Source organism: Salvia hispanica, chromosome 2 (assembly GCF_029641045.1).
Source record: "Salvia hispanica isolate PSC_SH4W2 chromosome 2, Shi_PSC_v1, whole genome shotgun sequence".
NCBI classification, from domain to species: Eukaryota; Viridiplantae; Streptophyta; class Magnoliopsida; order Lamiales; family Lamiaceae; genus Salvia; species Salvia hispanica.
Window position 1 is genome coordinate 56,483,580 of NC_142693.1, and position 27,447 is coordinate 56,511,026.

The 27,447-nt window shown below is 35.9% G+C and overlaps 4 protein-coding genes across 5 annotated transcripts; 1 reads left to right on the forward strand and 3 right to left on the reverse strand.

Moving 5' to 3' along the window:
• Positions 1 to 17: 17 nt before the first annotated feature.
• Positions 18 to 504, reverse strand: RTFL14 (ROTUNDIFOLIA like 14). The gene has a single exon (XM_089065728.1). It carries the CDS (start codon positions 419 to 421, stop codon positions 281 to 283), a length of 141 nt encoding a protein of 46 aa, XP_088921854.1. The 5' UTR covers positions 422 to 504; the 3' UTR covers positions 18 to 280.
• Positions 505 to 6,037: 5,533 nt separating this feature from the next.
• Positions 6,038 to 8,767, reverse strand: LOC125201946 (putative glutathione peroxidase 4). Its single transcript, XM_089065727.1, has 5 exons — positions 8,634 to 8,767; positions 8,467 to 8,543; positions 8,246 to 8,307; positions 7,975 to 8,093; positions 6,038 to 6,426 (listed from the first exon to the last, which is right to left on the reverse strand). Exons 1-5 carry the CDS (start codon positions 8,685 to 8,687, stop codon positions 6,154 to 6,156), a joined length of 585 nt encoding a protein of 194 aa, XP_088921853.1. The 5' UTR covers positions 8,688 to 8,767; the 3' UTR covers positions 6,038 to 6,153.
• Positions 8,768 to 15,658: 6,891 nt separating this feature from the next.
• On the forward strand, positions 15,659 to 16,835 carry EDL3 (EID1-like 3). The gene has a single exon (XM_048115365.2). It carries the CDS (start codon positions 15,682 to 15,684, stop codon positions 16,531 to 16,533), a length of 852 nt encoding a protein of 283 aa, XP_047971322.1. The 5' UTR covers positions 15,659 to 15,681; the 3' UTR covers positions 16,534 to 16,835.
• Positions 16,836 to 18,025: 1,190 nt separating this feature from the next.
• On the reverse strand, positions 18,026 to 27,416 carry LOC125200556 (mediator of RNA polymerase II transcription subunit 33B-like). 2 transcript variants are annotated; one of them, XM_048098205.2, is made up of 12 exons: positions 26,999 to 27,416; positions 26,648 to 26,758; positions 25,071 to 25,418; positions 24,570 to 24,886; positions 24,401 to 24,492; positions 23,454 to 23,814; positions 22,718 to 22,928; positions 22,029 to 22,143; positions 21,647 to 21,808; positions 20,478 to 21,138; positions 19,641 to 19,847; positions 18,026 to 19,311 (listed from the first exon to the last, which is right to left on the reverse strand). In XM_048098205.2, the coding sequence occupies exons 1-12, from the start codon at positions 27,274 to 27,276 to the stop codon at positions 18,191 to 18,193; spliced, it is 3,984 nt and encodes a 1,327-aa protein (XP_047954162.1). In that variant the 5' UTR covers positions 27,277 to 27,416; the 3' UTR covers positions 18,026 to 18,190. The 2 variants fall into 2 exon arrangements, with proteins under 2 accessions (XP_047954162.1, XP_088921662.1); XM_089065536.1 differs by lacking the exons at positions 26,648 to 26,758; positions 26,999 to 27,416 and adding an exon at positions 26,296 to 26,593.
• Positions 27,417 to 27,447: the final 31 nt, after the last annotated feature.

Consider the following 27,447-nt stretch of genomic DNA (forward strand, 5'->3'; position numbering starts at 1 on the left):
TAACTCAAAACACTAAATTGTAACCAAAATAAGGTGCCCTTTTCTTTTACATTGATACTCCACATGTATGTATGTCCAAGCATTTGGATTACACAGCCAGCATAGCTCAAGAAAGTAGCAACACAATCTTGGTCATGCTAATTTGATGCTCAAAACTAGTGTTAATTTACGAAAATCAAGATCACAAATACGAGCCTTGAGAAACAAAAAACAAATAAAAAATTAGTCATATGATCTAAACCTATTGTGTGTTGTGTATATTTGCAAGAACACAAACTCTTCATTCATGCCAACACAATAGAAGCACTGTGCATCTCCATATGATGTAAAGACGAGCCTTGTGTTCCCTCATTTGCTTCGAACATCGTTGGACAGATCTCTGCTTCAAGTTTCTTGATGGGAAGACTGAGTATGTAGCCATGTTTGTGTCTGAAAAAAAAGCTTTGGATGAAGAAGTAAGAAGTTGAAGATTCTTGAAGTTTTTTGTGATGAGTTTGATGAGATGCTTGTAGTGGCTATACATATATATATATATGAATAGAGGAAGGGTGGTTGAGAGAGAAGATATGAAAATTAGAACTTGTGGTGTGTGAAATAGTGGCCCTTGTTGTAGGGTTGAGGGGTTTGGGTGCATTCACTTCATGGAGAAAAAACATTAAGATGACAAACCAAAACTTGTGGAATTTGTGTCCTTGCATGCCCTACTAGAAAATGACCTATTATCAACTTCTACATGTTGAGGGACATATTGTTCCCCTTTTTTATGGATATATGTCCTTGAATAAGGGCAAAATTTTTTTGGAAATAAATTAGCTGTATCTTATGGAATATGTCAATCTATTTAATTTGTTAGGAGTTAATGAGGAATTGCAATTATGTACTTGCCTAGAATTTTAGATTTTTCTTCTCGACATTTCATGGATTTGAAGTCTTCTTTTTGGTGGGGCGAAAGTGAGTTACGTCGGACAATTTATGTTATAGTATTATACAGTAAAGCTATTTGGATAATTCAAAAAATTTAAATAAGCCGTATTTTAAGATAATTCGGTAGTTTATTTATGATTAATGATCGACTTTGTTCCGAAATTTGTGAATTTACATATTGTATTCTAATTTTAAATCGTGATAATAAAATCGACTAGTAATCTCAATTTTTATTATCTTCTATCCAATGCAATCGAGTCAACTCGAGCTTAAGTAGACATGGTTATTGATTATACTATTTGTCGAATACTCTATCTAGTTGAGTATCTATGTTGGATTTACAAATATTTACGTTATTTTTGAAAATATACCTAATTTGCCTGATATATGCTCCAAGTAAACCTAAACCATTTTATAATTTATAATAGAGCACGTAAATTAATAGGGACCAATATGAGGCACAACGACAAGTTTAATTTGTAGATTTCGAAAGGTTATATACCCGACCTCTTCATTACTAATACTATTAGTTAGGTTTTAAAGTATTAAAAAATGGGATTCCACTTGCTAGTATTTGGATATGATTGACCAATAAATATTGTTTTGTTACAATTGTTTCTTTGCAATTCCTTATTTTTTATGTGTTAGTTTTGGGGTTCATGCAACTGACAGGTTAGGTACAAATTATTTGCCCTTACATGGTATGTATCCTATCTATAATGCATTTTATTAAGAGTGAACTACATAAATGGTAACTGATATTTCATTTTTGCACGTAAATGGTACCTGATCTTTATTTTATATCATTTTTGGTACACAGTGACAAAAATAACCCTAGGTACCAAATATGTGATTCCTTTTCATGGAGGATATTTTTGGAAATTTCAATTAAATAGTACTAAATATGTGATTATTTTTTCTTCCTTTCTTATTTCTCTTTTTCTTCTTTTCATTTTTTCTTCATTTTCTTCTTTCTTTTTAGTTTTTTATACATACTACATCTTAGTTTATGTTTCTTCTTCCTTCTTTTTTTTTCTTCTTTTTCTTCTTTCTTTTTAGTGTTTTATACATACATCTAATTGCATTCATAATATAAATAAAAAATTAAAATACCTAATAAATAAATTATTTAAATTAATTAAATCAATTGAATATTTTTTATTAAATTATTTTATACTCATTTTAAGGTTGAAACACCTAACTAAAAATATTCAACTTTTTATATCATTATGAATAAAATTCACAATGTTAAATTTTCATTAAGGCTATATTGATTAGTTGCTAATTTAATGTAAAATAATACTAATAATAAAAACAATATTTTTAATAATAATTATAGCATAATATTATGTGATTATAATTTATATAATTATACTACAATTATTTATTAATTACCATCGACTTTTAGTATTATAAAAATAATATTATTATAATAATTAAATAGAATTATAATTATAATTAAATTTAAGTATATTTGAACGATATTAAAAATGAATTAATTATTAATTTATAACATCAAAATAATAATATTAATATTGATTAATAATAATAGTATAAAGAATAGGAGAATGAGAGAAGATATTATAATATCACTTTTGGTACTAATTTTTGTATGTCCAAAATACCCTCTATGACATAAATGAGAAAATATATTTGTTTAAAGGGCATTGTGGGAAGAAAATTGCATCAGATACCAAAAATGTGATTTATAGGTACCGAAAACGATATAAAATAAAGATCAGGTACCATTTACGTACGAAAGTGAAAGATCAGGTACCATCTATGTAGTTCACTCTTTTATTAAATATAGTTTCTTTTTGTCAATTGTCTCGTGTATATCATTTATAAGTATGTGGTATGTGAATACTTGTATTAAGTAGGTGGTGTGTAAGAGTAAGACTCATCCAATAATCTTGATTATGATATGAAATATATTAATATTTAAATAAGTTTTGAAAATGACAGTATTTGTAATGCCCTTGATTTGAAAACATACAAATCCCAACAGCTCACATGGCCTTTGATTAGAACCATTAAATCATAAATGGGCCACACAGCCCACGAGTCGAATTGACAGAGAGATACCACTATTCAAATCTTTACATTTAAAACGTCGTCGTCACGTGCAACCAATATTTGATTATATCCTCTCATTTTCCGACAAACCCTAGTTTTTAGCTTCTTCATTTATTTTGTTTCTTCATTGATTTCTTTTAGCCCCTCGTTATTGATGTCTTGATTCTTCACGCAATTTGACTTTAAATCGATTCAAATTGTGGCCATTAGCTAAAACTAGACTTCCAAGCTAAAAGTGAAATGTTTAATAATCATGTGAAATTGATTAATATTGTAGTGTATTACTATCCCAGTCCATAAAAAGTGGATAAAAAGTGGAGTAGATTAGTTTTGTTATTTTGGGCCGTCAATTAAAACTAGACCAATTCTAAATATAAAAAACTTTTAAACATATAAGAGTAACCTTATACATTATTCTAAATGTGAATCCTACAATCCACTAATGCTACTTCCACCATATTTCACCTTCATCTCTCTTATTTTATCAATTACGCATTAAAACTCATGTCATTTACGACCTTATTTATTTTTTTGGATGGAAGTAGTATTATTTATTAAAGTTAATCATGCCGAAATTCGGCCAAGAGCCCGAGACATCAAACACAAGAATCTTAGTACTTAATTAAATTGAAAAAAAGAGCTTTAATATACTCTAGAATTTATCATGTTTTTGGACTAGGGCTAACATTAGCATTTCTTGCATTACACACCTTCTACAATCGTTGCCGCCTTAAGTCGCGCGACCCACAATCTCGCAACAACATCCCATCCACAGCATGCAATTCAGTCAATGTCTAACCAGGGATTTTTGGGTATCGATCCCCCAACTTATCGTCTTGCATGCTTTGATCCTTCATACTGTTGCCACTAGGTGAAGTTAGTTGAGTCAATCGATGGTAGCCACTGGAAGTCAGTTATGGTAGCCTAACGTTTCGTATCTTGCTTGGTTCTTGTATGATGCCCCCGCACAAGCCCACACTTCTTATCTTGTTTGGTTCTCGTATGATGCCCCCGCACAAGCCCACTCATCCTCATGTGCACCCCATCGAACCCCAAGCTTACCCTTCCCCATTGTGTGCAGTGTCAGTGCACCTAGGGAACAACTACATAGAAGTATGCTTTATGTTTCTTGTATTTGTAAATCCTTCATTTTCATAATTAAATAGAAACACGCCAGTGACCCGTTCAGAGTGTTCTAGGAGATTTGATGAAAGTCAGTGACCCGCTTACTTGACAAAGCACGTCAACCCAACGACCCGCTAGAATACAACCAAAAATTTAGAGAGTTTCCAGCGACCCGCTGAATTCACACAACTGCCAACTCTAAGTGACACATTTTTCCTTTTATGATGTTTCATTCTAAATAACACATTTCTTAAAATCGAAACATCCCTCTCTACTTTATTACTCAATCCGTCCACAAAATAATGTCTCAATTTGTAATTTTGGGACTTCCACAATTTAAAGTACCACTTATTTGTTTTTAGGTAATGGACCTCACACTTCACTAAAATCTTACACTCACATTTTACTAAAAAATCATTAGTAGTGTAAAAGTGGGACCTACATTGCACTATCTTTTTTTCACTATTTTTCTTCATATTTCTTAAAACTCAGGTCAAGTCAAACCAGAACTATAAATGAGAGACAAAAGGAGTACTATCTATCTTACTTAATTCAATCTCGTTTAACTCGCTAAACAATATGGCATAAAATCACATGTCAAATAAGAAATGTCCACTTAAAATAGAACGCAAGTATAAAATAGCTTAAAAATGCTTTCGAATTTCAATATACCTATTCTATCAAACCATTGCATTACACTGGATTACATGATCACAAAATAATTAAGTCAAAACATTCCTAGTTAATAGGAGTACGTAACTAGAACAACCTTGGGAATTATAGGATATATAAAGAAAGAAATAGCATTAAAAAAATAGAAGAAAGAAGAGTTTTATATGATTAGGTCAAAATCTAGACTGAAATTCGTAGTAAATATAATGGCAAATTTATGATTTCATTTGGATAAGCATTTTGTTAATCTCGAACAAAATATTGTGATACGTGACCCAAATGGGCCGAACATGGGCTACCGTGACTAGGACGGCTGAATCAGGAAGTGGGCCCACTCCACATGCTAACTTATGCCCCAATGTTCCATTAAAGTGAAGCATTATCTCTTATCTCTATTTCCACTCTCAATTAATCTCTTTTTCTAAACAACCACATTTAATAATTCAATTTTGCTATGCTTCGCCATTTTTGGTTCACACATATTTCCAAATGCTTAGCTTTCTAGCATATAAGAAACGTGTCGGTGGATCTAAATCTTTTCTTTTTCTAATTATATCATCTATTTTTAGCTTTATATAACACTCTTGGAAAATGTATTTCACAAAATACTAGTAATACAAACCTCAATCATATAGATACAAACATTTTTCATCCTTTTTAGGTTGAAACTACATAACTTATATGGTGAATTTAACGACTTTTTAAAATCGTCAAATCACATATTAAATCGTGCTACACGGCCTACACGTAGTAGAATATGTCCTTTTTGTACCTGTTGAATATATACATAAATGGACGATTCAATTTGGACTTAAATAAATATACCATCTCATGCCCCCACAAAAAAATTGATACTCCTGATTATGAGTTATAAAGAGTGAAAGAGGACATGTTCCAGAAAAAACAGAAAAATTGAGAGCGTAAGTACGTAAATTGAGAATGTTACAGGTTTGCATAAAAATAAACTCATATTTTTTTCATTTTGCGTCGTGCACTAAAATTAGTCTCTATCTATTCGGGTAAGCTCTCCTCTTTAACGAATTGAATCTCATTTTTCACTAATAACTTCAGCCACCTTTTCTCTCTACATTGCTCTTTAGCTTACCAATTTTGTATTAAAACATGTATCGTCAACTACCAAGACTGTTTTTGGTGGACGGAGTTAGTAATATCATTTTTTTCATGCTACAAATGCTGATAGAGATGAAGATGCTACAATAATAAACCAAAGCAGTGAACAGATAAAAAAAACACAAGAAATTGGTACATAAAGTTGATCAAGTACAATACAGAATAAAAGTTAGATAAATACACATCTACCCAGTTTGCTGCACCTTTGAGTTATCACATCCTCTTTCAACTTTCTCCCAAGGCTTTCTTTACATCACCCTGCAACCATAAATGTGAAATGTGAATTGCCATGAGAGAGACAAAGAGAGAGAGCGAGGAGGGAGGGACGATCTCGGTTGCCAATGGTGAGGTAGACGTTGCATAACGCTTGATTACAATCCCATCTCTGTCAACTAGAAACTTAGTGAAGTTCCATTTGATTTGGGAGCCGAACCAGCCGCCTTTGCTTGCTTTAAGGAACTTATAAACAGGTGCTGCATTAGGCCCATTCACTTTCACCTGACAGTTAAATATGACAAAACTAGGGAACGTCGTAACATTATCCACAAACAGCTTCAACTCCCCCAAGCAGAAGACCATTTCACCTAAAAATGTCATCACAATGCAATAGACAAACAAGGAAGCAGGAAATACTCCCTATTTTGTCACGATCGGCGTAGAGTCTTAAATGTTTACTACTTTTTTGATAGTAAGGAAAATGGTCGACCATCCATGGCCAGAAAAAATAATAATAATAATAATTTATGGATCCACAATAATGGTTAGTGAGTCGTGGCAGAATTAATTTGAGCAAAATTTGGACCGGATTACCTAACATGTGAAAGCTACTACTCGAGCAACTTAAGGAACATATATAGACCGACTAACTACCGCTATTACAACGACCATTTAAGCATATTTGTGATCTTTTATATAAACCACAAACTTTGAACTTGTAGGGTTTATTGGAAAAGATTTCAATCCATTTTCCCGATTCTAATTCAAACAATACCAATTATGACTTATCCATTTGTTGCAATTCTACGGATGCTTACTAACCTCCCATTATATATCAAAGCAAACACTAATGTTTTAACTTGAATCGTACCGGTTCAGACTTGGGATTTAATGTTTCCAGATTATCAATGTCAAGTGAAATAATGTGCCAATGGCTTACAGTATAGGACTACTTGGTTCAGTTAAATTTCAACCTGTTATTCATCACTTTCTCGTCAATAACATTTTATAATTATTTATATGAGATAGTAAGAACATTCATCAGTAGTTAGAATCAAACTGATGACACAACAGTTATAAACAAATGATATTCCAATAGCATTTAAGACAACATTAGCACATCATTTGCCCAAATAGTCATCCACAAAAAAACACCCAAAACAAGTCATTGTTTTTTTATAATATTAGCCATTAGGCTTATGTTGGTAAAAGCTTTACATATTCATATTGTTTAATGTCCATACAACAAGTTTCTAGCGCAATAAACACAAGCTTTTAACTACACACCTACACTTCCTTTCATCTATAATGCTTGAAACAATATAGCAATATAGCTTTGAGATGCAGAAATATTTATCCCGGATCACAAACAAAAAAGCAGATGATGCTTTATCAGGTCAACAACTGCTAACAGCATTGGTATATAAACCACTCTTGTGGAGCTAAGTAACTGTTTCCTAATTGTTTATTTTTCCTTTATTTTTTTGAATTACTCTACTAATCTACTAAACTCAGCTCTCAACCACCTTATAAATTCTCCTAATTTTGGATTTGAATACTAGGATGAGGATCCGAGAAAGATATTTCACTTTATATAGCCATTATTCCGAACTGAACTATTCCATTCCGAAACTGTGCCTAGATATTTAACAAAAACGATCCTTCGAATAAAACACTTGGCTTATGATTTTTTTATTCTGAAATTTTCTAATTTTGACAAAGTTATATCCTACATCTGCCAATGATCAACAACTTCCTATACACTTGAATAAAAAAGACAGGGAAAATCCCAATAGGGCATAACCATAGCCAAATGAAATCAAGTTATACCTTCTGGAAAATGGGATACTCAGCTTTGAATCTGGAGCAAGCAAATTGTTCTGCATCTTGGCTTATTCCAGGTTCTTGATTCAAGAACTGGTTGCACGGGAATGCCAATATCTCGAAACCTGAGACGTGGTATCATTATAAACAAGCAATCTATGTCCAAGCAAAATCTCAAATCCAAAACATTGATAAACAAATATGCTATGTTGGTTCATAAATGAATAGATATGCAACATTACCACCTGAAAACAGAGCAAATATGAATATAACATACCTTTATCCTTGTATTTCAAGTGAAGCTCAGTCAATTGGGTATAATTCGAATTCGTGAACCCACTGTTCAGCCAATCAAATACTCCATATAATTACTACAACATACTCAAATACCAAAAAAAAAAAAACACACACACACACACACAATTAAGAATAAAATCTATACACAAGATTGAATTTTTCTTCCTTATTTTTCCAAATTAAGAAAAGAAGAGTTATCACCATTTGGAAGCAACATTAACAACAAGCGAGACTTTCCCCTTATAGCTACTCAAGTTGACATCATTACCTTTGTTGTCCTGTTCAAAACAATCAAAATTGGAACTTCAGAAGCAAAAAAAGTGGATTCTTTAACAAAACCCAAAAAAGAAGAGGATTAAAAATTGAACCTTGAGAGTGAATTCGTGTATGGACTTTTCTGGGACTGAAGAAGAAGCGCCCATCTCTCTCTGTCTCTCAACAGCTGGTTGATGTCTGAATGCAATTTAAAGTTCGAATTTTTTGGGATGGAGTACTTTGAGTGATCAAATGAATTGAGTATTAGAAATGAGTCACTCACCTTAAAGGGCCGATTTGGGCCTGCTCTGATACCATATTAGAAATGGGCCGCTCACCCTTTAAAAGGCTTCATATGGGAGGGTTATCCACACTTATATAGAGAAGCTAGGATCATCGGGACAATGATTTGAAGAATTTAACATTGAATTAGGCTCATCATCATTCATAATCTTACAGCTGTTTTTTATTCTGTGTGAAAAAAGGGCCTCACAGTTCAAGTATTTCCCTTGCAACATTGTAAGGGAAATACGTAATGTTATTATGCGCTAAACCTTATAATTAAACAACAATTAAAGGGAAATAGTAATGTTATTATGGCTAAGCGCTAAACGTTATAATTAATTTTACAAACTAGCATAGTAGTATAACCTTGGCCGGAAAGGCGGAAAATGGTGTCTTCGAATCTTAGACGTATACTATACTAGTATATGATAAATACGTGAATGTATTCAAAAAATAGTAGGGATTATTATTCACAAAGTAAATCACACCAAAATATTCACAAAGGATTATGAGGGATTATTATTCTTTACAACATTTACTATTCTTCGACGTATATTCTCTTCCTTGTTAACTCATCGACCAATCTCTATTAAAGATGAACCTTTGTAGCTTGTAAATCATTCAATTTAATACCACAATATATAATTAGATCTCAATAGTAGTAACAACTAAGACCAATTTGTAAGCATTAAATTTAGAATTTTAGTAATTAAAATAATGTCAAATGAATTACTTCCCCGATTTTCTTATTAGTCTGTCCTTGAAAAGAATGAATTTTCTAGTTTTGCAATAATTAAAAAACACCTTACCTTGCAAATCATTTTATTTACAACTTATACAATTACACCACACTACTAATGATGTGGAGCACATTCTCCACTAGCACTACTTACATTATCTTTTACTATTACATTACCAATTATATATTAAAATTCATGCCGAACCAAACGTTCATATATTGAGAAGGGAAGGAGTATATTCTAAATTTGAAAAGTTATTAATATTGAAAAAAACAATGTCAATCTTTATACGACTTATATCATACTTAACAAACATTCTCTCTTCAAAAAAAAAAAAAAAAAAAAAATTAAATTTGCATAACTTTATCAACTTAAATTTTTTTTTTTTCTAAAAATATATCAAAATAAAGACCGTTTTATAAGGATTTCAACGAGATTTTAATTGCACATGTTAGGATCATGCTCGGGTGTAAATATGATAGTTTTTATTTGAACCTTTGTAGTATGTATTTCAATAAGCAGTTTAATATCAATAAATCTATCAAAAGATATTACTCTCTCCGTTCAACAAAAGTATGCACTTTTGGTTGGATACAAGTTTTAATGCACAATTTGTAAAGTAAGAGAAACGTAGAAAGAAAATGTAATTAGAGTGTTGTTAGTGGAGGGAAAACAGTTTTCAAAAAAATTAAAAAGTGCATACTCTTGTGAGACAGGGGAAGTACTACTATAACAACATGTGCATTATTAATATAATTGTGTTGATATTTTCCTGTAAATGTTCAGATACACATGTCATTGTGTTAATATTTTTAATACACTATGTTGATACCACGAGAATCACTAAAATTACTAGTTTATAACAAATGAATTGATAATTATATTCCGATTAAAATTTTATGTACTATTTATTGAAATTTGAAAGCTTTATATTAATCTACTCATTTTAATACTCCCCGAAAAGGCGTTAAACGACGGATTTTCCCATCTTTTGGAGCATCTCCAATAGCGGCTAGCCCACTGGCTAGTCGATTCGCGTCGCTAGCCGGTCGGCTGGCCGAACCATTGGAATCGGCCAGCACAAATACATAGTATAATTGGTCTTAGTTGTACATTAAAATACTATATGCATTTTAATATGAACCTATTATACATTAAAAAAACTACTAAAATTTTTAACATGAACCTATAAATACATACACATAATTATACATTAAAATACTACTAAAATTTTTAACATGAACCTATAAATACATACACATAATTATAGATTGCATTGCAATAGATAAAAGGAAAAATAAGTACTCATGACAAAGCAGAATCAGATTGCAATTTTAATTGTAATTGTATGGCTGTACCCTATCACATTGATTAGTTGGGCCAACCTTATTTTTAGGTGGGTAATTTTTTCATAGCTCGGCCCAGATTCTAAAAATTAGGTGGGCCGGGCTAAGTTTGAAAGATTTATCCATAGTGGCTAAGCCCACAAATGCAACCGTAGTCATTATTATGGAATTCTAAAGTAACCAAACCCACAAAGAATTAACGCTCTCGATGAGGCTATTCCTAATATCTATCAAGTATAATAACAAATGAGGCATAAAAGCCTATTTATACTAGAAAGACGATTACACATAAAAAAAGTCCCAATAGTTGACTTACTAAGCTGAAAATCGGAGTCAGTAATGTCCACTCGGATGAGTGGAGTTAAGGGTGGAAATCTCTAGAGTGTGATTTTTGTAAAACGGCTGCAACTTTCTATACCAGACTCAATTTAGGTGTGCAATAAATCCATCTAAAGCGCTTTTGGCCCTTTCCAACTAGAAGTTGACAAATCATTGGAAAGATAAAAAATTTACCAATGAGCATAATTTCATCTAGAGGTTGCAAATTTATATTGACTTGTTAGCATCGTCATATTATTAATATGACTTGAATCTGACTTGAATCTGTATGGTTTGCCGCTAGCCAAACGGGAGTCTTGATTTTAGGTTTATTACATATTTCTGTTTCAGGTCTTAATATTGTATTGGGCCTAACTCGTCGTCTGTGTGTCGATTTATATAGAAGTAGGGCGCATAATCCTATACTCTGAAAACAATCTGAATACAATCTATATTCAATTTGTTCCCCGTTTCCGCCCGTGGACGTAGCCAACGCAGCGTTGGTGAACCACGTAAATTCTGTGTCTCTTTACGTTTCTATTTATCTCGATTACACAATTGCTCACCACTGTCACAACACATATCTATGTCACAACACATATCTAGCGCCATTAAAATGAGTACTGACTTTTGAATGTTATCGTGCCTCGAACTTAAAGAATCAAAACTAAGTTAATAACATAATCTTGTCTGGAGTGGAATTTGACAAACCACTTTCGACTTTTAAGCATCATTTCATCTGAAGCTTAAAAGAGCAAATATGAAACTCATAAGTCAAATGTGAAAATAATGTGTATAGTAAACTAATTAATGGAAAATATTAATGTTGAGCGATGTGTCAACTTGAAAGGCCAATAAAACTTTTTGCCATCCTTTAGTATGGAGTTTCATCATTAAGACTTGTAACCATCATCATTTGGCATCTTCTAAATACACCTTCTGAAATTTGTGTGGCTTCGTTGGATAGGGTTTGCTTACCCATGGACATGGTCGCTAATATTAAGAACATAAACAATAGGGAGGCAGGTGCACATTCAATTGTGCGTACACCGCGGGCTATTGCATTGGAGGGATGGCTCTCGTCGAGATGGCATGCATGTTAGGGTATATACTTAAAAACATTGTTGAATATTATGGTCTACTTTTGTTTGGGCCTTTGTATTTAATAGCTTGGGCTGGCCCCAATTAATTAAATGCAGCAGCCCATATGTTTGTGTATGGGAAGCCCATCTGGCTTGACCCATGACTTACTTAGACCTCGCCGATTGCTGCCACGTAGAGCCCTCACCCGGATTCTGAGTAGAGACCGTTAGATCCAGGGTTAGAGTGTTAAAGTGAGCGTCGCCTCACTTCACTCTACTATTCTAAACGTTTCTCTCTCTCTCTCTCCAATTCTGAAATCTCTCTGCCTTCTCTCTTTGTTCTCTCCCTACTTCTCAGGCGATTTCCGCCGATGAACTCCTCAGATCTTTGGTTTCCACCAATTAATCCTTGTTTTAGTAGGATCTATCGGTTTAGATCTTGAGTTTGGAGACTTTCTCGGTTTCCTTTAGAGTGTTCGGTCGATTCTAACCTAGGCTTTGAATCTGACGAAGTTTGGTGTTGAAGAAGTGAGAACTTGTGAAGATCTTGTGAGCTGTGTGAGTTTCTGGTGGTTGTGAGTAGCATAGACGGTTTGGTGGCAGTCGGTGTGGCCAGGGTTTTCTGACCTTGTATTCGACGGTTTCCCATCTTGTGACTTGTAGTAGAAGCGTGTGGGGAGGTCCTTGGCCTACTGCAGTCACTATTGTGACCTGAGCCATATTCCTTCTGTTCTTTCTTGGTTACTGTTGTCTACTCCTTTAGTTTTGATTCGAGAGGATCTTGTGTTGGTATACTAACAGTTCTATCTAGTGTGCAGGGATTCTAATCGGTGCAAGCTTGTATTCCAGATCTGGTCAAGGATCTGAGATTAGCCAGGGTTAAGATTAGAACGGTCTATCTGTAATAGATAGTTACTTAGATTTATTGTTTCTTTGTAATCTTGCATCATTCTTTGTATTGGCTTGTTCTTACTGAGATTAGCCATCTCAGTGGTGACCTAATATAAAAGAGGTCCCGGTAATTTGTGAATTCCGAGTGATATGATCCCTACAAACATGTTTTGTGCTGCTTTGTATTTGTTAATCGTTATATCCCAAATATATTATAAGAAATTGTTTTATCACATGGTTTGTCTATGTTGATTAAGTTAATAGAAATAATATATAAATTGAACAAATAAGTCATATGCATTGTTGATTGGATGATAGACTTAGACTCACTATTATAGTAGATAAATCTATTAGTACCTTGTAGAAGAAAGTGATTATTCACAACCTATATAGATTGAACAATCTACTGAGAACTATTCTAGATTAGATTCTAAAGTCATTTTTATACTTTGAATGACCGATGACACTACTTGTGGTATAACACTGAATTGGATTCATATCAAGCAATTTTGATAAGCATGATATGGATTGGCTGAATTCATAGGAACCTTAAAAGACTTATGCACAACCATGTCATGGCACTACGTGCATAGGTTTGGTAAGTATGGTAGAGTCAGGGATAGATCTAGCTAAATGCTAGATGGGACAAATGCCCTTGCTCGTATTTAACTACATATATATAAATATAACTTGCTATAGAAAATTTTGTATTAATCTTTCACTAATTGCCCCTTCTGTTTAAATTATCTTTATATATATTTTTGCCCCTCTTGCTAAGAATTTCTAGCTCCGTCCCTGGGTAGAGTTGTTGGAACTCATATTAGGCTTACCGAACCTCTTCGCAGTTTCAAAGCTTGTCGCTCACAGATTTAGAACAAATTTGTACCATACTTACTAAACTTGCAAGCTCAATATCCAAGCATGTAAATCTGATTTGAGTTCGGTATTCATGCAGTGTTTAAGAGCATCTTCAACTATTCTTGTGGGACGGACTAAAAAGGAAAGAATGCATATTCTCATGAGATGGAGGAAGTATTTTTTTTTCCAAAAACCAAAAATGAGATTGATTTTAGAGTACTATTAGCTAATTACCTATCTCATTTTAGATTTTAGTGTACTCTTGAGATGGTCCAAGCTTGCAAAATATGTTACCAAAATTCTTGTGCATAAATAAACTAAGAAATGATACTACCTCTTTGTCATATTATCCTTTAAGTTTGTCTCAAACAAAATTGTCACGTTCCTTCTTTTAAAGAAATTCTTTCTAATATTAATATGCTCCAAGGGTTCTATAGATATGACATCGATGGAGGAAGTATACTACCTAACTCTTGTATATATCCAGAATTCTTGTTTTGCTACCTCTCGTGAAACAGGTGTCAACAACGTCGAATTGTACATTTTGCTTTTGGTGCAGTACAAAAAGGTATTGGCTACCCAAAACTAGCTACCTAAATTTTAAAAAAATTTAATATTAAAAGTTAGAGATTCTGTTCATGTGCAAACCAAACATGGACCACGTTGTCGCCATCCCACTGGTGACTTCCCCTAAACGGGAAAGTAAATCATTAACCACTCAGGCACGCATTTTTATGCTTTCTTTTTCCATATTTTGATTAATATAATATGTTTTGGACAACGATTAATAATAATTATTTAGTGACGTTGGTTTTAACTTTTACCAGATGTGATGGTCATGGTCGCCTGTTGAGGAAATTGAAAATATTTTTGCCAAGTTGGTGAGAATTGCATTTCTTATTAGTTAACTTGAGGAAATATAGTGTCAAAGATTTAACATAACTCATCTCTAATTTGTTGATAGCCAAAAAAGTTGCTTCAATTAACCACTCTTTCCAAACTTATTTTGCACAATCCGACATGAAATTGCTTCAACGAACCATTGTAATTCTTTGTAAAAATGCATATACTTGACAGAGACGCTAACTAACAATTATACACTATTCTACCAAATCAGAACCACTTATAATTAAATAAATATCTTGCTCTGTGTCTCTAACACCTGTATTAGTAGAGTACAAGCATAATCATTATCTAAATGAAAAATGTATCTATATGAAATCCCGACAACACATGAAAGAATTTAATTAAATCCAAATCCCAAAAACGAGTCAGCAAATAGTCAAAAACAATTTGTTACGTGGTGTACAACCACCACTCCCACGCGTACACCCCTCATTAGCTCAATCTAGAATTATACATAAAACCCAGATATTTAGCCCCCTAATCCGCCACGTATACCTTTTTAAAGATATTTTCGAGCCACGAAAAGGAGATATATCCAAACTCGCTACGTGGCACTTGAAGGTGGACTTTTCCCATGTGCCGCACCTCCCCGTACTCCCTCCAATGAAATTCGCCCGCGTGTATTTCTGTCCAGTGGGAACACACCACGTGCTGGCTCTTCCGCTCTCGGCCTCCACGTGTCCCAGCCCGTTATAAAAAGCGCCGCGGAAATTTGTTGTTGGCGGATAGAGAGGAATGGGCGAGTGGGGGAGCGCGAGTCAGGTGCCCAGACTCAGTGAGTCGGCGAACTCGGGCCTGGTCAACGAGCGAGTTCTGTTTCTGGTGTTCGAGTACATGAAGTGGGACATCCGCACGCTCTGCCGAGTCGCGGCGGTGAGCTGGAAGCTCCGCGCGCTGGCGAAGCGGCTGCTGTGGCGCGAGCTCTGCATCTACCGCGCGCCGCGGATGATCGCGACGCTCACGGAGGGGGCGACGAACAGCCGGATCATCGGGGGATGGCCGGCGCTGGCGAAGCTCCTCTTCTTCTGCGGCGGATGCGAGTCGACTCGGCATTTCCGGCTGAGTCGCGCCTCGCCGGGGCACTTCGCCGAGGAATCGCGATTCTCGAAGACGTCGGGGATGAGCTTCCTAGCGAAGAGCTGCAGGGGAGACGTGCTGTACGTGAGCGATCCGTGCGAGCACGCGGCGGCGGCGGAGGAGGGGAGGCGGCACGACGACGTCGGGGTATACCGAGGGGTATTTAGGGCTTTTTTCAAATCGAGGACGCGGGAATGCCTAATTAGGAAGCGGATCGGATTCGAGGAGGGGATGCGGTGCCCTTACTGCGCGGCTAGGGTGTGGAGCATGACGGCGGCGAGGATGATTCCGAAGAAATCCGCCGCTAGGAAGCTCGGATCCGGCGATGGCGCGGTGGAGTATTTCGTGTGTCTGAACGGGCACCTCCACGGCCTGTGCTGGCTGGTGCACTTGTCCTCCGACGACGGCGGCGGCGGAGATGAGGAGGAGGAAGAAGAAGAGGGCAGTTTCTGCAGCGGCGAGGAAGACGATGATGGCCACAACCGTAATTACGCTAACAACGGTAACTAATTGATGCAATTAGATATTTAATTGGGATTAGTAGAATGTGGATTAAGTCGGAATCGCGATTTTAGCGATTGGATTAGTTTGATTGAATGTGCATTGGAATCAGTGTAGTGATTGGTTGGTTGATGTCAAATCAGATGCACTTTGTATTAGTAAAAGTTATGAGTTGGAATTTTTCTAATTCCCATTTACTTAGATTAGAGTTCATTTTGGAGGGGGGAGTTTTTTTATTTTTCTGTTGTCACAAATTTTGTAGCTTCGTTTACCGTAGTTTATTATTTTCTCGGTTTACGATTTAAAATGCTCGTCTATATTTTGCACTGATTTATCATTTATGTATATAGATTTTCTTGACAATATTGAATTTAAAAACTACAGAATATATAAGTGGCACTTTCCCGAAATGAAAGGCTGCAATAATTTTCTTCCCAATTAAAGGGAATTGCTGGATAATACTTCCTTTTATGCAGTACTCCTCCGTTCCACAAAAGATGTTACACTTGTGGAACAACATGAGATTTTAGGAGGTTTTATTTCGTGTGTTGAATGGAGAGAGAAAATATTATTTTTATATTCATGTGAGAGATAATTTTTTCCAAAAATAGAAATGTGACATCTTTTATAGGATAAACTAAGAAGGAAAGTGTGACATCTTGGAATGGAGGGAGTATATTATACAATAATAGATAAATAAAATTAATATATTTATTTTATAAATATTACATTCTTGCATTTTTTTTTAATTACGAAATTATACAGTACTCATATGAAACAAAGAAACAGCAATTTCTAATAAGTACTGATTCTCTAAATGGAGATTTCTTGTGATGTAGGTTCAAGAATTAGTCAATTACAATATATGCCATTAGATAGTATACTCGAGTGCACTTTTAACTGTTTAGAGATACTCAATGTACAAAATATAGAACAGTCATCATTTGTGGATATAATAATGGATGTCACACCATGTCCTACTAGAAGACCAGTCTTGCACTTTTGGTCGATTACAATTGGTTAACATATCATAAATTCAGATGGCTAGGTGCTTACTCGACTTAATTGAAAATTAATAGTACTACTTTTTAACAGTAAATATTTAATGGTAATCGGTTGATTGATTCGAATTATGAGAACATACAAATGGTGAAAGTAATACTGTAAAGTTTTCGCGGTAACTGTAGTAGGACAGAGGACTTATCGCGATGGCCGATGCCCGTGGACCAATTTAATCCATGTAGATTGGCCAGGGCGAGTAAATGATTCAATCCAATAACTCCGTTTTCTCCTAAAATATACTTCCTCCATCCAATAATAAAAGTACATTTTGAAGTAATATAAATTTTAATGCATAATTGATAAAATATGAGACATAAAAAAAGAAAAAAAATATTTGAAATAGTGTTAATTGTGAATGAGGTCCACTTCATTGCAGAGAAAAATATTTATCAAAAATTAAAAAGCTAATGATCAAAATGACAAAAGTAGGACACGAAAATTCAAAAATTGAAATTTGATATGAGCTAATGATTTTAAAAAGCTGAAAATTATGAGGGGAATTTGATGATTTACGAGTTTAAATACATAAATATCATCTCTCTTCAAAGACAGTCTTCTTCACCTATACATTCTTCTCACTACTCTCATTCTCATCTACAAAAAATCAGATTCCAGTTTCTACTATCATTTCTGCAGCAGCACCCATTGCACCAATCCCACTTATTCCAAGAAGAGCCAAAGCCAGTTCCTCCTCATTCCACTGCTTCAGCCCCTTACTCACTCTCTTGATAACCTCCACGTCCACTTCGAGCATCCACGCAGGCGTGCAGCTCACCATCAGACTCAGATACCTCGTTACGTATGCCCTCCAGGTGGTCTTGTTACACCCAAGTGATATTTTCCCGTCAATAGCACTCGCAACAAACTCCAAGTACTTCTGGAGAGCCTTGGGCCGTCGTTTGGATGCAACTGATGCTGAATCAGCCCCCCAAGCAAACATCCCGGAATATACAGTGAAGTAGGCAAGGGCATACCCAGCCAGCATCGCGCCCATACCTCCTGAATCCTGTCGGTTGGGATAGGATCCATGAAGGGAAAGGAACCACGAGGGTAGAATCTCGTTGAATACTGCCTGCACTGAACTTAATCCACCGGTGAGCCAAACTAAGGAAGCCCCCAGTGAAGCTGCAAGCTTCACCTGACTCATTGCAGCAGAGAGTGAAACTTGGCCGTACTTCATGCTGAACTTCGTCTTCTTCAGCTTCTCCATTTTCTCCGGGGGTAACCCGCTGTTCACGATATCTTTGACAGTGTGCATTAGGAGAGAGACAATTTCTTCAATCATAAACATGATATTTCTGACAGCTCGGTGAACTCTCAAGTAGAGAATTCCGGGGGCAACAGCAGAAAGGCCTCCAGAGAAGTTGGAACCGAAACCATGACCCAGAAGAGCACCCACACCACCTTTGCTTGCAACAGAGGAAGAGTTTGAACCAAGGGTTGTCGCGAAACAGACTCTGAGGAGTTGAACTATGGCATCATGATTGTGGTGGAACACGGTTTGGGATGCGGAGAAAACAAGAAAGTCGCTCCACCGTTTTATTTTTTGAATCCATAGAGAAGATATTATTGGCATACATGGCCATGGGCAACTTATGCCAAGACTACTTAAGGCTGGACCAATCAGATTTAGAAGACGCTCAGAACCCCTGTCAAGTTTATATGTTATTGTGAGGCTCACCATAGCTGCCAAGGGCAACGGAAGTGTGAGCATAGAGCTTCCCCCTGCAACAATGATACTTGTTAGCGTAATGTTGAACCAACGATCAATAGGCTTGGGAGTCCCATTTTTCTGCAGCACTAGAAAGTTGCAATGTTTTTCCCAGAAGACATGCAAGTTACTCCAATAAAATTATTTGAATTACTCTTATCATAAATACGTACCCCTAATAGCTACATTTTGGATATAATTTTGAATTTACTTAAGCAATAAGAAATACTGCGAATTCTAGAGAAAAGAAAACTAGGCAGTAATAGGCTGTTTAAGGCAAATATAATGAGTCTACTTGAGTTATTATTAGACAAAATATAAGGCCAGCACTAAAAAGACATACCGTCAGAAAGATCAGGGACATCGACACCAGTGGCAGCCAAGATTTTATGTATCAGTTGCTCAACCATGGCTAAATTTGCGGCAGGGCTTGGCCAATCAGTTCCATTCATACAAGCGGGCTTCCAAAGACCCCGAGTCACTTCTGCTGAAAAGTAACTTACAATAGTGGCCAAAGATGCAGGAAGAAAATCAGCAAGATCTTTGAGCCCTGAGATGGAAAACAATGGTATCACTTTGTAAGATTGATGCAAGATGGAAGGAACAGAAGTGACAGCATGCAGCTAATAATAGATATACAGATGCAACAGGAGCAATGCTTTTTCGAAACACATTCATTCATAATCTATTTTGATATATGAGCTTTGAGAATCTAAAACAGAATGTTACAGACAAATACTCATATATTCCGATCTAAGATAGTAAACCATCCGATTGGACTCATATATTCCAATCTAAGATAGTAAACCATCCGATTGGACTCATATATTCCAATCTAAGATAGTAAACCATCCGATTGGACTCATATATTCCAATCTAAGATATTAAACCATCCGATTGGTAAGACTATAGTTGACTGTTATAAGAGGCAGCCAAAACCTATTTGCTTCAATCAGATAACAGTTTCATGCATATCAATCAGAAAACAAATGTGTGCATTCTTGGGAGATTTGTTTGCAGGTCCAATGAAACTGGGTAAAATGGATATTTTCTCTGTGTGCAGTGCAAATGGATTTCACAAAACAGGATGAAGTATTTGTGAAGTAACAGAGTGTTTACATGAGACAAGTCTATCATCCCAAAATACCAAGTACATTTAATTGTAAACATTTTGACAAACCGGTGGTAAATTCACGAGGCGATAGTCTCCCATGGGCACAGGCTGTAAGAGCAGCATCAAGGACAAAAGGAACTGCCTCAAGAATATCCCATGCAGGTAGCTTAAGACGGAGAGAGTAATCGTCAGGTCCAGATGCAGATGAAGTGCTGCTTCCAGAAGTTGTAGAAGCCAGGGTTTGACCTCTGTTAATTTTTCTGAACATCATGTTTAGGAGAGCCTCCACAATCTCGTGAACAGGATTTCCCGGTTTTAGACCAGAAAGAACAGAAACAATACATTCCTGGTGTTTTCTGTACCATCGCTTCAATTTTGGAAAAGAATCCATGAATATGGGTCCTTTCGGAGATGTGTATGATAATCTTGATGGTTTATTTGTTTTATTTTGATTTTTCGGTGAATCTTCATACGAAGCCAACTGGGAATTATGCACCAATAGGAGGTAGTCTGGGGTTAAATTAGATCCTACTGGAGTAACGTCCCCCTTTACATGTTCCATAGGTGGCTGATCAAATCTCCACAACTTCAGCAGCACAGTAAATGCATTTGAAAATACCACATGAGAAGAAATTTCCTCCCCAGTGTTAAGACTCCATGACATAGTTGGTGCATAGGAACCGAAGACCTCACATATTGGCATCAATGCAGCAGCAAGTTGAGGAACCTGAATAATTTTTTTTGTACAAAGTTAGAGCATTTTTGAAAATTTTTAGTACTCCACATACATTGAGAAATGAGAATTGGCTTCAAAAAAACCTTATTGCTTTGTTCTACTCACTCTTGTTCACTGATTTTTTAAGACTCGGATTTTTTTTCTTTTTAAAAAAGGGAGAATAGATTGATTAGAGACCTGGGACAGGGAATAGATATGGCTTCAAAGGTTCATTGATAAAGGCCTTCACATCATGGATAAAAATATCAAGAAATTAAATGTTGCATACTATCCTTTTTTATCATGGTATTCAACTTCAAGAAAATGAAATGATTAAATTCCCAAATTGGTCCTCTACATTTGTCCAAAAAAACTTTCTGGTCCTACACATTAAGTGTGATAGCTTCTGGTCCCAAATAATATGTTTTGGTCCATATTTTACGGTTCCGTCAAAAAGTTAACCAATTTTGAACTTTAGTAGAATGAAACTAAAAACTAGATTTAATATAGATGGACCTACCAAGCCATGCAAGGAAAAGATCTGAACACAGTCAATAGATGAAACTCCGACAAGAATAACATTCAAAAATGGAGCAGAGTCAATCAAATGGCTTTCACTTCCAGAGAAATCTGTAGGGACAGCAGGCGAGAGCAATCTTGTGATTAGAAGACCTGTATGTTCCTGTAAGCATATGCACAATGCTTATTTTCAGAGGAGAGAGAGAAAGAAAAGGGGGAAAGAGTCACTTGGCTCAAATGATTCATTTGATATCTCTTCTATTTTCAGGATTTATAGAATTAGCAATCAACAAACAAAAATTTCAAGGAGGAAAATATTGAAGAAACATTTTAATCAGTAGTACTCTTTTCTTAGTTTCTATAGCAAATTGAAAATCTATTACCTGTATGCTCCAACCACGAGTAAGAGAAGCCCCACAGAATATTGTGGCAGCCGAGATCTTCTCATCATCTGTGCCACTGACAGCAATCTCATACAGTCGCTCTAACTCTGCTAAGCTTATAACGATGCACAAGCTCAAACTCAGTTTTCTTACTAATAGAATATATAGAAGGAAAAATATGACATGGGTTTAAGTATTAAAGAACAATCTTATCTATGCATCATTGCATCTTACTATTATTGGCTACCAATCAAACTGAAACTTGGAATATATAAGTCAGTTAATAATCCAAATTAGGATATTCAGTTAAACAGATGATAACAGTCACGCACCATGACGAATGGGTAGTAATTTGATAGATCAAATTTTAAAATCTATTGTCTTGTTAAACTTACTTAGAAAATTGTTCTGAAGGTAAAAGAAAACACAGAGAATGTGTGGGTTGAAGCCCTTTGTTTCAAAATGATTCTTGTCTTTCCCAGTTTATGGGGACAAGTTTAGATCCCAAAATCTGGTCTTAGAGATCCAATTGCCCTAGGAAAACAAGCCATGAAGTAATTGGCAGTAACATTAGCAGCAAAACTGATAAAGATATTATAATTTCAGACCTTGGGCGTTTGGCATCTGAATAGCACATACACGAGTTGTGAAAGAAAACTAAAATTTTCAAAATTGTAAGTAATGCCTACCTAGTTGCTGGAGTTGACACCAACGCACTGACCATTGGAGGAGTTAAAGGTGACCCCTTCATGAAAGAAGACCAACCAGGCACTTGCCCAGAAATGTTTCGAGGAATTGGGCTGCAGCGACCTTTTACATATCCAGGCCACATATACGCTGATGTGTCCAACACATTTCTAGCTATGCAAGCTTCAACAATAAGATGCCTGAGATTACCAGCTGCATGTGATAAAAAAAAACGGATCAGAGGGGGTCACTTTCAACAATAAACAGGAACACGAAAAGCAGGAAAGATACAGAAGTACATCACTACAGTGCACTCCCATGACTGTCCACCAGAAAGAGGAGACTATAGAACCCGAACAGACATAGATAGATAGATATGGGCATATAAAAATGAAAAGAGAAATAAGGTAAATGAGTCCCAATTATTGACCAGTAGACAGAAGGAAGAACTATTGATGAAGAAAATTCACCATTTCATATCACAAGAAATAGTGTTTATTTGTAATACTTAATTAAAAAACTGTGTTGGGTAGAGTCCTATTCAGATCCAATTGTAGCTCAAAATCAGAAATCAACTAAAACAATCTCAGGTAGAGAAAAATCCAGACAAAAACTTCTACAAAAGGTAATTTTGTGAGTGTAAAATTCCTGATGTTCATAATGATGTACAAGTAACAAAAAATAAAATAAAATCATTACGCATTAAAATTAAAAGCAGATGCTATAAGAGATACTCACAGCAATTCAAGGGTATGTCATTCAAGCTCATGCCACTAAGTTGGCCACTACCAACAGACATGCCTGAAAGGAAGAACATTGCTTTTGCAGCAGCTTGATTGGCCAAAGAACTAACAGGTGGTGGTGCAGTCAACAACCCTTCAAAGTCATCCAACCGCTGAAGGCTTGAAATTAAGTCTTGACGGCGTTTTCCTACCTGTTCAATATTTTTTCTCTGACTGACTGCGCACTGTTCAGCTTCACCATTCAACTCATTCTCATCCTCTTCGATAATATTAACAACTGCAAGTATTGCAATGGACAATAACATGCATAAACAAGTATCAATGCGAGGAACAGGGCCCTCACTTGAATTCCTCTCCTGTGAAGATACAGAGGAAAGTTTTCACAGTGGTGAACACATAGTTTAATATCTTACAAATGTAGAGATTCCTCATAACAATTTTACCAAACTAATCAACAATGGAAACACCCACCGACATGCAATTTACCAGGTGAATATTAACAGCAGCTTCATGCAGAGAATTTAGGAAAAACAACTTCAATTGACTAGTTCATCATATAGCTGTTATTTTCCTTTCCGGTTAAAGGACAATCATCATATTTATACGAATGCATCAAATGAACTAACAATAACCCTCAGTAAGTCAGTAAGTGAAATGAAAACCATATGCTAACGCATTATGATAAGTTGATAACATTGTGTTTTTCTTTGATCAAAAAATTTAATACTTTAATAATCATCCATATCCAGTGAAAATGACCAGTCTTGACAGCACAGCAGGAAGCACAGAAATAGTCTATCATTTTTACACATGATTAACGAGCCCGTATTATCGGGTGTGTTTCAATTAATGCTCCGGCTGAGAAACAAAAAGGGCAATCTTGTCTTTATTTAAGATTATCTAAGAAAACTATGTATTTCATTATTTTAAATTAGCACTCACCCTCTGGACAAGACGTAAAGCTGCAGTCCACAAACCAAGAAATGCCTCTTGCCAAGTGGTCTCATTTAAAGCCTGCAGACCTTTCACCAAACCTGACAAACCAATTCTGTGCTCAAAAATTTATATAAAGAGAATTAGCTTGAAAACTTGTGATTGTATGTATACGTACCAGTAAGGGTTTCAACAGCACTGGTAGCTCTGACTTGTGATCCATCCATTGTATCTTCTAAATAAAGATCTATGGGAAGCCAAAGTTCTGAACGAACTGTAGCAAGACAATGGCTGGCAAACGACATAGGAGAAATAGCTGTCACTGCATGAAGTTGTTTCTGTGAGTTTGTTTTGCATTTAGGAGACAGAACTTGGCGTGCAGCAGATGCCAACTGCAAGAGTGCCTCTGGGGATATGTTTTTTGAGTTTCTTAAAGAACCAGACTTGGCAGCCAGCAGTCTTAAATGATCGATGAAGCATTCCCAATCCACTGGCCTAAAAGTAAAAGATGGTGAATGTTTCAGTTTCTGCATACAATCCCAAAGGAAAGAAGTCCAACAGCTAAAGTTTCCAGGCTATATAACATTAAGGGAAAAGTATTCACTATTCTGCCATATAATTAGAACTCAATGCCGTAGGCATGACACAATATTATGAGAGCCAAAAAAAGGAAACTTACATATTTCGACGGGCCAAGTAGAGAATCCTAGAAGTTGTTTTATCACGGAAAAACTCCCCAAGCAATTCAACAGCCATAATACTATTTCTCTTACTCAATGCTTCCTGGTGTTCCATTCTTTTCCCATCAAAGTTATCAAGATAGTCTATGTCCATGTCTTGACCCCTAACTAGCCACCTCGATTTCTTTTCAGCTGTGAATTCTAACAGACCTTCATCATCGAGTGAAGCATCAAGTAGCTCCCATACAACAGAGAATACAAATATAACAACGAGAATCCCTGGTTCAGAGAATTGAACACCAAATATTTGGTAAAACTGGAGAACATCATTGATAGATTCCATTATCCTGCAATTCAATGGTTCTAGTAATCAGTTGGAGTAACAGAATCTGGACCCACTCCGAGGCCAAAAGATCGAGAAATTCAACAAAATTAGAAGGATCTCACAAATCCTAGCTTGTGTGCTAGTATAAGATAAATGGAGTTTGGCTTTCCAGAAAGAAAAAAAAGAAGTAAAAGTTACAAAAACCAAGTCCAGTATGCACATCACTCGCGTTTACAAAATTATAATCGAGGAAATGAAAACATATCAGATAATATGGGAATTTTGTACAAGTAAACAAATCTCTCATGATAAATTTTATCTCTAAAACATACTCCCCCGTTCCATAGTAGTGGAGGCGCTCCTTTTCGGCACGAAGATTAAGAAAAATTGTGTTAGGTGAGTTAAGTAAAGGGAGAATAAAGTGGAAAATGAAAAAGGTAGAGAGATGAAGAGAGAAAAAAGTAAGAGAGAGTAAAGTAGGTGTGGAAAAATGTGTTGACTTTTACTAAAAATGGAAATGACTCTATTACTATGGAACGTACCAAAATGGCAAAATGACTCTATTATTATGGAACGGAGGGAGTAGTAAATACTTTAACGAGGTTCAATAAATAAGACATTTGTCCGAGCAGAATCCTATAGTCTCGTGCTCACATTCATTGAAGATGGACATGCATAAAGCACAAACTTACGTCAAAGATGATAGGACATACATACCCATTGGAGTAAAATATAAAAATACATCTAGTTCTCATCCTATTTTCTAGCTCCATACCCTGAACACACTTCGGGATAAGCTAATCAGAATGGATTTTTCTTAGATTGAATGGTGGTCAGAGAACAAACAATTTCTATGACGAGCGTGCTGCTAATGGATGTGCACTGATAAAAACTTTCACCTGATCCAGAAGCCAAATTCCTTATATTGAACATCCCCAAAGATGTCCCAAGTAAATACGAAACAGCTCTAGTAATCAGTATTACCCAATAGCATTAGAGCTCCTGGAAACCTAAGCTAACCTTCAGGTTAAATTAAACACAACAAAAAAAATTAGCACATAGTACAAATCTTTTGGGAACATTATCTGATATCTTGTCATTCAACTAAGCAATACCACAGATGTTGGCAGAGGATAAAGAAATCCAAGAGATCAAAATGAAAATTATCTATTACTTACTACTTTGATACTATAGCATAAATGTTAGAGAAATTGAAACCCAGGCTCGCAAAATAACGCAATAATATCATACGTTTGATAGTTAGGACCATTGATCAGAGACAACAATGAGAATGCATATCTCTTAAGAAGCTCCATATACAATCTGTATGCCACTGGGTACCTCCTTCGACTCGGTATTACCCTGCACAACATTACAAGACATGAATAAATGAACATGCCATACGACACCTTGGTCAGCAGTCTTTTGATACTATTTGCTAGTAACATTTTTTCAGTTATGTCGCAGAATTAAGCTGTAAAACAGAACAATCTAGCTTAAATTGTGACCTAATAGTGATACCTGGAATAGAAATCATGACAAAAATACAGATATAGTAGCATATCATAATTTAGCAAGAGAAAGGCATGTGATGAAAGTGACCTAGTGGAAAGAAGCGCAAGGACGAGCATGGGAGGAACGATACGAACAGTGAGCGCTTTCTCGAGGAACTTCCAGGCAATTGGATGGTTATTGGACCAGCAAATATGAGAAACGAGAAGGTCAGCGAGCTCGACGGATGGCATGGAAACTCCGGCGGTGGTGAGGGTGGAGGAAAGCTGCATAGCCCATATGAGGGGATCGGTGCCCTTCTCCTGCGCGACCTTGGTCAGCTCCAGCACACCGTCCCAGAGCCTCTGCTTCGCCGTCTCCTCTGCCATGTGATCACTAATTGGGAATCGGAGCAGCAGGAAATTAGGGCATGGGAGGAAGAAATGCTCCGGCGATACCTTCACTGAGGGACACCAAATTTGAACTGAAACGACACAGGGTGGATTGGAACAATGTTTCTTTTTAAATGCGGACATTCATGCTAACAAAATAATAATGCA